General features: G+C 41.1%; 1 protein-coding gene across 1 annotated transcript in view; it reads left to right on the top strand.

Annotated features, from left to right (window-relative positions):
• Positions 1 to 12381, top strand: part of LOC142487595 (ATP-dependent translocase ABCB1-like) — a 141773-nt gene that overhangs the window by 111298 nt on the left and 18094 nt on the right. Inside the window, exons 23-25 of the mRNA XM_075587172.1 lie at positions 5097 to 5197; positions 6083 to 6223; positions 8969 to 9125. Coding sequence (XP_075443287.1) covers positions 5097 to 5197; positions 6083 to 6223; positions 8969 to 9125 — 399 coding nt within the window. The remainder of the gene's footprint in view (positions 1 to 5096; positions 5198 to 6082; positions 6224 to 8968; positions 9126 to 12381) is intronic.

The raw sequence follows: 12381 nt of genomic DNA, 5'->3' as shown, positions 1-12381 counted from the left end.
ATCAGTTAGGGGCACTCCACTCTGAGACTCAGCTGGCCTCGGGTATCCATGCGGGTATGTTGGGTACCAGTGAACAAATGCCTAATGTATGTGATGTACCGGTTGCGATGCATTTTTCATTGTGTAACACTCTGTATGGTTGCTACCCAAGCGAGGTCGTTGGGATTCTGCGAGGGGGAGAATGTAACCCCGAATTAAATTTTCACTTGCTGGCCCCCCTCCGCGAGTGCCGTGTGGTAGCGGGTGCCGCCGGAGGCTGCGACGGACCCGCCGGCACTTCGCGAGGGTGGGGGCCAGTGCAGGGAGCAGCGCGTTACCCTCTGGTGCAGGACGGTTGCCGGGGACGCGATCGGGCCGTCGCTAAGGCCGCGATCGCGTTGCTACCGGCCCGGCGGCTGGAGAAGAGGGCGCCGCCATTGAAGGGAGTCTCGCGCATGCGCAGTGATCGCATCGGCGCAGGTAGGACCCCAGAGCTAGGGAGAGATCGCGCGAGAGTAGGGAGGTGGAGAGGGAGGTTGCGACGGCCATTAGGCGTTCGTGCATGCGCGGGAGAAGCGCGCACGCGGCCCCAATACTGTAGCAGCCTCCTGGGAACTACAACTCCCAGGAGGCATAGGGAGACAGTCACCAGGTGCCCCATAGCGGCCAATAGGGCTGGAGGATGCTCAGCCCGGGAATATAGATACATTTACCGGGCTTTGCGCGCGTCAGTCAGGCTCAGGAGGAGGAACAGGAAGGAAGGGTGCAGGGAGCGAGTGGCTTCTGCACCAGGTAAGGGTTTTCTTAAGTCCCCAGGCAGGCCCCAAATCCCTGTTAGGGCAGGGGGTAACTGAAGAGGGACGGCCCTAGATAGGGAGGTCACCCTTAGGTGTGTGAGGGTGCAGGTTTGGCAGTGCCACCGCGGGTAGTACTGTGAGCACTGACAAATAGGCACAGGGTGTGCAGCGGATGCTGAGTGTAAGCAGTGGGTTATTACTGCGGGTTCCAGGTGCGGTGTATTGTTGTTGTGTGTGTGGATGTCTGCAGGCTGACTGTGTGAGCGGTGTGTCTGCTGCAGGCGCTGTTAGTACTAGCGAGTAGTAGTGAGTTGTTAGTGAGGATTAGGGACGTGGGTAGTTAGGGGAGTGGGGCAGGTTATACCCCGCAGGCCCTAGGAGTTTCGCCCAAGCCACCATAGGTTGCGGTATCACAGGGACAGGCCTAGGTTAGGGTTCCTGTCACGCTAGTGCCCGCTAGAGAGATAGGGAAATAGCAGCGGTTGCTGTTCCCGTGAAGCGGTTGGACCCACATTGGGGTCCTGGAGAATATCACCTGGATAGGATCAGACGGATGCATCGCACGTCTGACCCTTTGAGAAGATTGTTGCTGACCCGAGCATAGGAGTGCTCGGAAGGTACCAAATATATGTGCACCAACAGGCCTAGTAGTTCTTAGTGACTGCGCAGTCACCCATTGACTCTCCGTAGGAGTACGGGACATACTAAGGGGTTCGTTGGACACTGGGTGGGGATTCACCGGGTGTTGGGAAAGCGTCCGGCGGGACGTTACGGTGGGTGTCTCCTCGTGCGAGGGACACAGGTTATAATGTTGTGTTATGTTTTATATGTGTGTTAGTAAAGTGTTAGTTATTATTCCTATTGTGTATGTGTTTATTAAGTGTCCTGCGAGGAACCACTCCCCCTTCGGTGGGAGCCATCGCAGGTGGAGGCGCTGCGCTGTGTAAGTATGTAAGTGTTACCCCAGGCTCCTAGCTAGCGGAGGCTCAGATCTCCTGGAGCCGCAGGTGTTATACAGCTACCAGTAGTCCCTTAGGTAGGTGGTTCAGAAAAAGGGCTACACATATATCAAATAACTTAAACCACCATCCCAACCTAATCATCAACAGCTTGACCACTGTGGCTTTGCTTAGCAAGGATGAAGGTGCTATTCACCCCTAAAAGTAGCAGATTGCTGCCTCCCAATGTTTAATGGGGGCCAAATGTTTGATGGGGGACAATATCTTGGGGAATATACCAGTGGACATTGCTAAAATTAACAATCCACAAAGCCTGAGCATGGACTATGTAAATCCTGTGTGGGAGTACAATGTGCGGAGCGTGGCACCTTGTTTAACGTGGCAGTTCCCCATGAATGTTTTTTATTTTTTTTTACTCATGTCTATTACGTTCTGAATTGTGTTGTATATAAAATAGGAAAAGAAGAGATCAGGGGTCAAATACACTTTACACCAGTCAATCAGCGCTGAGAGACAAATGGTGGAAGAGAGATGGAGTTTAAAAAAAAGTACAAAGTTAGTTTTGTTAGAGTTCCTGATACTGCTGTACAGCAGGTTGTCACCTCCAGTTTATTCCCTGCTCACCGATTTATTAAACTGTGTATTTAATTTCTAAAAAATATATGTTTTTTCTGGCTGCTAAACCCTTCACACGTAGGCCCACAAAGCTACATTAAGCACTTACCATCATATTAACACTGAGAGTGTATCCCCAAAGGACTATACCATAGCGTTGAGCCATGTTTTCTACCATAAACAGCATGGTGTTAAAAATAGCGGATGTTTGAGATAACGACATGCAAATTATATGCAAGTGAGGCGTTACTATATCATTAAATGTTCACTAAAGCCTGTTATGGTTAATGCAGGGATTTAACGTTCCATTATTTAAGATATGCCTAAACTTGCCGCTACTCTTAGCCATGCACTGGAATAGGACTTTTGCAGTGTATGGATGGGTGTAATGTCACAGTTAAGCATAATTTAAATAGAATAGAGTTATTTCATGGACTTATTTCCCTCTCTCTCACTTAAGCAGAAGCCCTATTTCAAGATAGGAGCAACACTAAAGACAGGCATATTATTGGAAGATAAAGCAGAGATATGCTACAGTAACATGACATCAAGCCTTATGCAAATGAGTTCAGCTGTTGTTTTTGCATTTAATTAGCTTCATGTTAAGTCAGGGAAAATAATGTCCGTTCCTGTTTTAAGCAACTTCAAGTTACTGTTTGAGCCCTGATTTAAGTACTGTACTGTATGATTTGTGGATCTACTATAGATTTTAGTGACATTAGTAGACCTCAAAGGGGTATATCCTATATATATTTGAGTCAAAAGGGGTGCTACTGGGTCAGTGACCTCCTGTATACAATAAAATACACATTTTAGCTTTTATTAAAATAACTTTTGTTGTACAGGCGGTCCTCGGTTCTCCAACAGAATCCGTTCTGGAATTAGCGTTGGATAGTGAAACCGATGTAAAGTGAGTCCCATGTTAATCAGTGGCAGTGAGCGTTGGATAACGCATTCCGGCGTCGAAAAATGTCCCATACGGTTGCATTGTAAAGCGTTTGATATGCCATTCCTTGTAAAGTGAACCGTTGGATAACGAGGACTACCTGTATACATAAGGCCACTAACCCAGTAGCACTCCTTTTGACACAAATATATAGTGTAGTGGGTTTGGGTTTTAAACTTGCTGAGATTGTTTATGTTTTTAAATGTCAATTGGTAATAATTGCTGCGAGGTCTGTGACCACTCCTTGGTTTTTAGCTCACCTAGCCCACATTTAATCGCAGGCCCTGTCCTATACTTGTGAATGACCAGTCTATTGAAACATTTCTTCCTCCATTAGAGCGGTGAAGAGAACATTTACACGTAGAGTAGGACCTACAGAATGGGTTTACCATGAGGTGGTTGCAGACTTTTAATGTTTTGGCCAAACAATTTAACTACATTATCCATACTTATGAGAAGAAAAATAGGTAGTCTTTAACAATATAATTTATCAGATTGGATGTAGCATTGGGGATTTTTTTGTCTTTCGTGGTATACATGAGGTCCCACTCCCTTCGATATAAATATAGATAGTGGGTTTGGTTTTTGAGCATCCTGCGATTCTGTGTATTATGTGTAACAGTTTGTATATATTGTAGTGTATGTTTCGTGTAACATTATTTTTCTGTAACCAAGCACTGTACTTATTTCTTATATTAAATCTAACATTTAATAAGTATCGTCTTTGGGCCTTAATTGAACATTGCACTTTAAGGAGAGTAACTGCATTTTCGGACAAATTTTGCAACAATAGATTTTTGTGTGTTATTTACATATTTCTCTTAATACACAGGGACAAAAAAACTCTGCAAGTAGAACTTAACACATTGTTTTTGTGGTGGGAGCGATTTAAGGTTATATGTGTGCTGAATTGAGGGGAGATATTACTCATTAGAGGGACCCTGACGGGATAAAAGTGGGTCAGCTAGCGAGTTGTGTGTATTAACCTTTGTCACATATGCAAGTCATGTGCTCACAGGTGTGCCGTTTGTGACACTGAGTTATTCAGTTTGCAATGTGTATTTGTTTCTAATAGCAACATGCTCATGAGCGTTATGTTAGGTAACGCACATGCGTAATTCGTCACTAATATATGTATTATACTTTTTACCAATGCTCACATAAAGTGTATTGTTTAACTTGTCTCAGCCCTACGATAATCCCCATTCATACACTTGACATAACTATTGTGGTTTGGCGAACAGATGTTGTTTTTCATAACAATAGCTTTGATACCCGTTAAATGGAGGAATACTAACGTCCGTTACCTAATTTGATAATGTCATGCTAGTAGGCCAGATTTAATGGAGTTTTTAGTGTCTACCCCAAAGAACCTTATCCAAGTAGATTAGGATAAGACATGTTTTAAATAATATCCGGTCTGCATGAAAAATAGCTCCGTGTTGCTTGGAGCGGGGAAAAAAGTTAAAAAAATAAATTAAAAAAAAAGCTAAAAAAATATATCAAAATAAGGTTCGTAATCTGCTTTTAAGGGTATCATATGGAGTGCACTTTAGAGGAACTGTACCACACTGCTAAATATTATTCTGCAGTTCTACTTTCAGTACTGTATTAAGACTTGTTTAGTAATTCGGGTCTTGTTATTCAAATGGCAACTCCCATATACAATACTGTACATACTAAATCTTTAGAGACGTTAAAAAAACATAATTGAGCCTGTTATCTACTTGTACTTCCATTAACTATATGTATTAGAGTTTGATAAATGTGTTATGTTTCTTTTTTCTGTATTTTGTATAGATCTCAACTGAAGCTGTTGAAAACATCAGAACAGTGGTTTCTTTAACCAGAGAGGATACATTTTATGAACGATATAATACAAGTTTAAGTGGACCATACAGGTGACAATTTTTCTGAATGGTACAGTATTTACAGTAATAATAAGTGTGGGAGTGTGGAATTCTGGACCTGAGAATTAGATTATGGTATGGGGTCTCTGAGACACATTATGGTATGCTAAAACTACTCTGGTGACAAAAGGGTTTATCAGTTATGACCAGTTTGTAAGGAATGTATGAGGAGGTCAGGAGCATGAGATAGTGAGGAGACTCTAGCAGAGTCTGTTTACCAAGAGAGAAGAGCTTCTTCAGGGTCATCTGCCAATAACAAGATTATAGTTGTTATTGTTGTAGGAATATTGGGTGAAAAGCTCATTCTGTTTAGCTTGGCATAATAAGTGTTTTTCATAATCCTTATATGGGCATTACATTAGTTTAGCTGTATAGTAACGACGTAATATATCCCGGTGATTTTGATATATGCTAATTGTTTTATGTTTTGAGTGTTCAGACCAAGCCTGTGAGATGTTGTCACTTTGGTCTCCTTGCAATTGCTTGTAATAAAATAAATCATTACTTCTTTATTCTAGTAATTTTCTGGACAACCAGTTTTTGATTCTCCACTACCACATAAGGAACATATTTTGGTCAATAAAAAATATCTCTACTTATTGGAGCCATTACCTTTTATTTTTATGATTGGCCTGCTGAAGACCCATTGACAGACAAAACACTGTCAAACTATTATTCATATTAAATATATTATTAGTATATTATATATACTGTATCGTAATGAATATCTGTTCTAATAGATAGATTATGTACTTTTCTCATTACAATAAAAAATGTTTGTTATTTGAGCAACAGTTGTGCAATGATTTGTCTGTCTTCATTTTGAAGTTAATTTACATTGCTTTACTGATATAATCCTAATCTTTCCCACATTAGGGATGCCCTGTGCAAAGCTCCCTGGTATGGGCTTACCTATGCAATTGCTCAGGCAATGAACTTCTTTTTTAATGCATCTGTATTTAGATTTGGGGCCTGGCTTGTTGCACATTGCCTTATGGAGTTTCAACATGTGTTCATGTAAGTATATTGATCACTCTTTTGTGTGACGAGAGCGAGAGAGAGCGAGAGCGAGAGCGAGAGAGAATTAGTTATGGCGATGTATCTTTGGGCTATGGGTTTACCTAATATTTAATAGACATACGGTATTAATGGTATTGATATCAGATCAAGCATAATCTTACAAGGAATTCAGAAGCGATGAGGCTGGGACAAAGAGCATCTTTTTAGAATTTCATAATTGTGGGCATTTTTAGGAGAATGTAAAGATTAGAGACTTTTTTCTTTTTTAAACTCAAATTTTATTGAAGTTTTTCAGGGAGGGGGGAGTCGGAAAAAAAATGGAAGAGGGGGTATACAAAAATAAAGACAGGGGTGGGGGTGCATGTCCAGTTACAATTTTACAGAACAAAGCATCTTATAACATTCAATCACACAGTCAGTATATATAACAGTTTTTACAACAGAATTGAGTGGGTATCTATTCCTTGTTGTCCAGCAACCAGAATCCATGGCAACAACACCTTCTGAAAGTCTGAGCAGGTGTCATTGTTAAGGCTGACCAGCTTTTCCATGCAGCAAATCTGCCAGACTTTATTTTTAACTTTGGATATTGGGGGGATAATTGATTGCATCCATACTGCCGCTAATTCGCGTCTTGCGGCTGAGGACATGTGGCACAGTAATTTATTCTCATGTCTCGTGAGAAGGTGGCATCGTTTGTGTAAGAGGAACAGCCAGGGATTCAGAGGGAGAACAGGCCGAAAAATCTCTGAGACCATAATTTGATTCCCAACCAATAAGATGATACAAGTGGGCACCTCCACTACATATGCAGGAGTGTGGCCTGTTCTCCACATCCCTTTAGACATATTGTTGGGTACCATGGGATAAACTTAGCTAGTCTCGAGGGGGTCAAATACCACCTCATCAGAACCTTATATGTGTTTTCTATGATCGTGATACCCATGGAGGATCTAGCAACTGCCTGAAAAATGTCGTCCCAATAATCCATTTCTATGTCCTCCCACAGATCCTTTTCCCATTGGACCATATATTTCAGTTTTTGATTTGTGTGAGGGGGGCCTAACAAAGTACCCATACATGTTAGATATAAGTCCTGATGTGTTTATATCTTCCAGACATTGTGTCTCAAATCTAAGTAGCCATTCGAGGGTCACATTTTTTAATCTCGTTACACCTGCCATTTTCCAGTTGCCAAACCTATTGCGACCCAGTCCTGGGCCAAATTCTGGGTTGTCAAAGATTGGAGCCATTAGGGAATTATGTGTTGTGAGAACGTGTCTAATTGCGACTGAGTCCCATAATTTGAGAGAATGCGCTATAATTTGGCTGGAGTGGGGTATATCAGGTATCTTCCTCACAGGGGACCACAAAATATTAGTCAGCTCGACAGGGGCAACTAAATCCGTTTCCAAAGCTACCCAGCATCTGTGGGCTGGGAAAGAGTGCCACAAGACTAGCTGGCTAGTATGGGCCATTTTGTAGTAGGACATAAGGCACAGGAGACCCAGGCCCCCTGCCTTGTTTGGTATAATTAAAATTTTCTTACCAATCCTTGGTGTTTTGTTTTTTCCAGATGAATTTGTTTATAGTAGACTGTAGAGTCTTAAAATCCCCTAGGACCAAAGGAATGGGCAGAGTCTGGTAGAGGTACAAGAGACGGGGCAACATGTTCATTTTTATACTATGGATTCTGCCTATCCGTGAGATAGCGTGGCCGAACCATGACCTGATGTCAGCTTTGATAGCCCTCAGAACCTTTGGGTAATTTTCCCTGTAGAGGGAGCCATAATCCCTTATAAATATCCCTAAATATTTGATCGCCCTCGGCTGCCACTTAAAGTCAAAGTTTAGAGCAATCAATTTAACCTGGTCTCTGGGCAAATTAATATTTAGTGCCTCAGAATTGTTGCTATTATTTTTGAAACCTGAAATATCCTTAAAACAAGATAGAATGGAGTACAGGGCCGAGGATATGGGAGAATTTTTTATAATATACGTTCGAGAAGCCATCGGGCCCCCCGGAGTCTTAGCTGATTTAAGATCTTTAATAACCCAGAGAACTTCACTAATTTGTCCTTTTCGTCCCGGTTCAATTGTGAGATTAGCTGATTCCAGGAAGTTCGTCAGTGGGGATATCAAATGTTTACTTTGTTTAGTCTTGTTACCATCATACAATTTGAAGTAGAAGGCCTGGAATGCCCTGATTATTAGGGTCAGATTAGTGGAAAGATTGCCTGAGATTAAAGACTTTTAAAACTTTCACCCAATTTCGCAGACCATGCAAAATTGATAATTAAAAAAAAAAAATGGCTCAGTTACATGTCAATGTGCTGTGTTGTTTAATGATGACCGAGAGTGACAGAGACTGACCGAGACATTAAACTAATTTAAAATGCTTGACAAATCACCTGTGAATTGTGAATTGTGACTTAGCTGTGATTCATTGACGAAAGAGCGAATTGATGGTGAAAATGTGCAAATTCTGAGAAACTTTTAGTTCTGGTTCACCAGAAAATATTGGGAAATGCATTTAAAGAAATCATAATGCAATGTGTAACCAAGATTTAAAAAAAAGCATTTAGGAAAAAAAATGCACCTTTGGAAATGTTATTAAATGGGAAAAGAGAGATGTTATCCATTATTTTAATCCAATGTCATAGCCAGTGATCAAATGTTAGAATATAATTAAAATTAAATATTTTTTAATGCTAATCTAGATAATTTATTTCTTTAATTTAGAGTATTTGCTGCGGTTATATTTTCTACTATGAGTGTTGGACACTCCAGTTCACTTGCACCGGATTTTGGAAAAGCAAAAATTTCAGCTCGGCGCATTTTTCAACTTTTGGATAGAAAGCCACCTATTGACAGCTACAGTGAAGAAGGAGATATACTGGTAAATGCTATACATAGTATTTATTTCACTTATCATTTTATTGCCAGTTTAATGACATCAACAGTGAAAAACACTTTGCATCTTGTGTGTGGGAAATCTGGGGTTTTAAAAGTTTCACAGATTTGCACCTTGCGAGTATAAGAAAACATTTGCAGCATTTATTTAGTCTGATAATCTCATTAATATGGACAATATCACTTGACTGCGTGGAGATAGCTAAAGTCAACAATATAGCAGAAGTTTACAAATTGTAATTGTGAAAAGACACACAAGACCAAAATGCATAATTACATTTAATTTCATACTGTAGCATACTTTATTGTACTTGTATCTGGGTTTGACTACCTTGAATTTATTCAGTTTTCAAACATCCAACATTGTTTATTCCTCTGAATTTCAATGCTGTACAAAGTAAAATGAATATCGTCCTTAACCTATTTTTTGTAGATATTGGTGTTTAATTGTATTATACTTCTGAAAGAACTATTAAACAATGTAGATGCATGACCAACATGATTTCACTACAATGTATAGGAAGGAACACGTTTAGATAAACGGGAACAGGAAACTGCTTACTTGTGGGTCTTAAAAATCCAAGCGACTAGATAATGCATTTTTGAGAGTTGTTGTCGTCTTTATTATTATCATTTATTTATATAGCAGCAACATATGAGATCACTGCTCTAAGAAGCTTCCAATCTAACAGGAATGGGAGAGGGGTGAGACAAGGATACTGCAGGTGGGGGGTATAGTACTACTCAGCATTAACTGCAGACTTGTCAGCAGGGTACTGGATATGCCTCCTTTCCTGTGCAAAAAGGAAAGGACCGTAAGGGACAAACCGGATTTTGATGATTGCTAATTTATTCCAGTATGGGACCTGAATCTAGTCTTGAAGGCCCTCTGTAGTGCATCGTTTGCACCTTTGGATGACATGGAGATTAAAACACTCACTTAAAACCACTTTTTAAGTGGCTGTGGTATGAGTGAGATGAGTCAGTTACAGCTGCAGCGGCATGTATTCGTGTGCTCTGCTGTACTCCACGCAGCTTGAACGTGACCAATCGCCCAGGAACCCGCGATTATCGCGATTGCTTTGTTGAATTTCATGGATTCTGTTTCTTTAGGTGCAATGAAATGAATGAATTGCAATGTGTACAGTACTGTGCTACTGTGATACTGTGTCAATTTAAGGTGTTTAAAAAACAGAACTCTAAAATTCCATTTTCTGCACTCACCGCACTCGCATCTTAATGCGGAAAGGTTGGAAAACATCCTATGTCATGACATCGGTATTCCAATGTACACAACGCGTGATTTGTTAGAAAAACGGTTCCTGCAGCTGTAGTTACAGGCCCTCTCATCAAAGATCCCTATATAATGTTCCATGAGGACAAAATGGTGCATAGGACAGTTCAAAATAAAAATAGAGATAGATGCTGCAAACCAAATACCATGAAATAAGATTAATACAATTACCAGTGCTCCTATGTATGGATATAAGCCTGCAGCAGATCCAGGAATGCCAAAAGGAAAGGAACATAAGGCACAAACCAGATTTTGATGATTGCTAATTTATTTGAAGCCAAAAAACACAACGTTTCGACCGTATGGTCTTTATCAAGTGAAAACAAGTGGCATCTCGCTCATACCACAGCCACTGACTCATCTCACTTATACCACAGCCACTTAAAATGTGGTTTTAAGAGAGTGTTTTAATGTCCATGTCATCCAAGGGTGCAAACGGTGCACTACAGAGGGCCTTCAAGACTAGATTCAGGTCCCATACTGGAATAAATTAGCAATCATCAAAATCCGGTTTGTCGCTTAGGCCGGTCCTATAGTGCGTGTGCGCGCGCGGCAGTTTTAGTTGGCTGAGGTTAGTCAGCCATTCTATAATGGTGCCGCGCACACGGCAGGGAGCGGGGAACTGGCCGACAGGGGGAAGATGAGAAAAAGAAAGAAATTGCGCCGCTACCGCCCCTGAAAATGTAAGTATATGTGTGTATATGTGTGTATATGTGAGTATATGTGTGTATATGTGTGTATATATGTGTGTATGTATGTGTGTGTGTGTGTGTGTATGTGTACAATGTTATTAAAAAAATTATTAAAGGATTTATTTATTTGAAAACGTTTTTAAACACACACACACACACACATACACACTTATACACACACATATACATGCACATACATACACACACATATACATGCACATACATGCACACACACACACTACCTTACACTCGCGCACAGTATACACACAAAACGTGTGTGGCACGTGCACGCGCCTTCGCACAGGCACGCACGCGCACACGACCGCACACTGTATATAACAGCCCCTACGTTCCTTCCTTTTTTGCACAGGATGGTTCCCCAGTTTTGTCCAAAACATACAGCCTTCTTCCATGCTAACCAAGAGATTGTGCTGCAATCACTATGTTAGCAACTAAAGAATGAGAAGGAGAAGAACTTACACTCCCCGAATGTTTAAAGGGGCTTTTTTCAATACTTGAGGACATTTAACAATTCAGAAAACAGATAACCTGCTAGTCCTGTTCCCATATGGAGAGTCACAGAACGAAAGTCCAATGTCAGTGCTCAGAAAAAAACAACTGTGGGTCTGCAATTTGTAATATATATGTAGCCCATGCAGATATTACTGCAATAGAAAATAGTGGAATAAGATGATTTCAAACACGTGTTTTGTAAAATGATGCAGTATGATTCAATGCTGTAAGTTACTCCCATCATGGAAAGAACACAAGCCCCATAATGTTACCTTGAGGGGCTATCTGCTGGATCCCAGTCATGAAACAAAAACAGATCCCCACGTGGCTAAGGGCTCATGTCACCTGGAGTGAAGCAGTCCTTAATGCATAAAGGCTTGAGTGTAAACAGAGATCAAGAGATGGGTACTCACGACCTCCACGACGATGCATCTCCTGAGTCGGCTTGCACTCAGCTGAGGGAAATGGACAACCGGACGTATTACCAAGGGGGAAGAGTGAAGCGGTGCACAGCAAAAACGATGGAGGCTGGATCGCTTGAAGAAAAAATCTTTATTCTATCATGGCAACAGGTAAAAATCGAGGACTCTAAAGTGATCTCTGCCGTACCTCGATTTTTACCTGTTGCCATGATAGAATAAAAAGAATTTCTTCAAGTGATCCAGCCTCCATCGTTTTTGACAGTGCGCACTTCACTCTTCCTCCATGGAAATACTTCCTGTATTCCTGTTCCCAGGAAAACA

Source organism: Ascaphus truei, chromosome 2, assembly GCF_040206685.1.
Source record: "Ascaphus truei isolate aAscTru1 chromosome 2, aAscTru1.hap1, whole genome shotgun sequence".
NCBI lineage: Eukaryota > Metazoa > Chordata > Amphibia > Anura > Ascaphidae > Ascaphus > Ascaphus truei.
The sequence above is the reverse complement of the archived record's forward strand: the minus strand, read 5'-3'. Positions and strand labels throughout refer to the sequence as shown.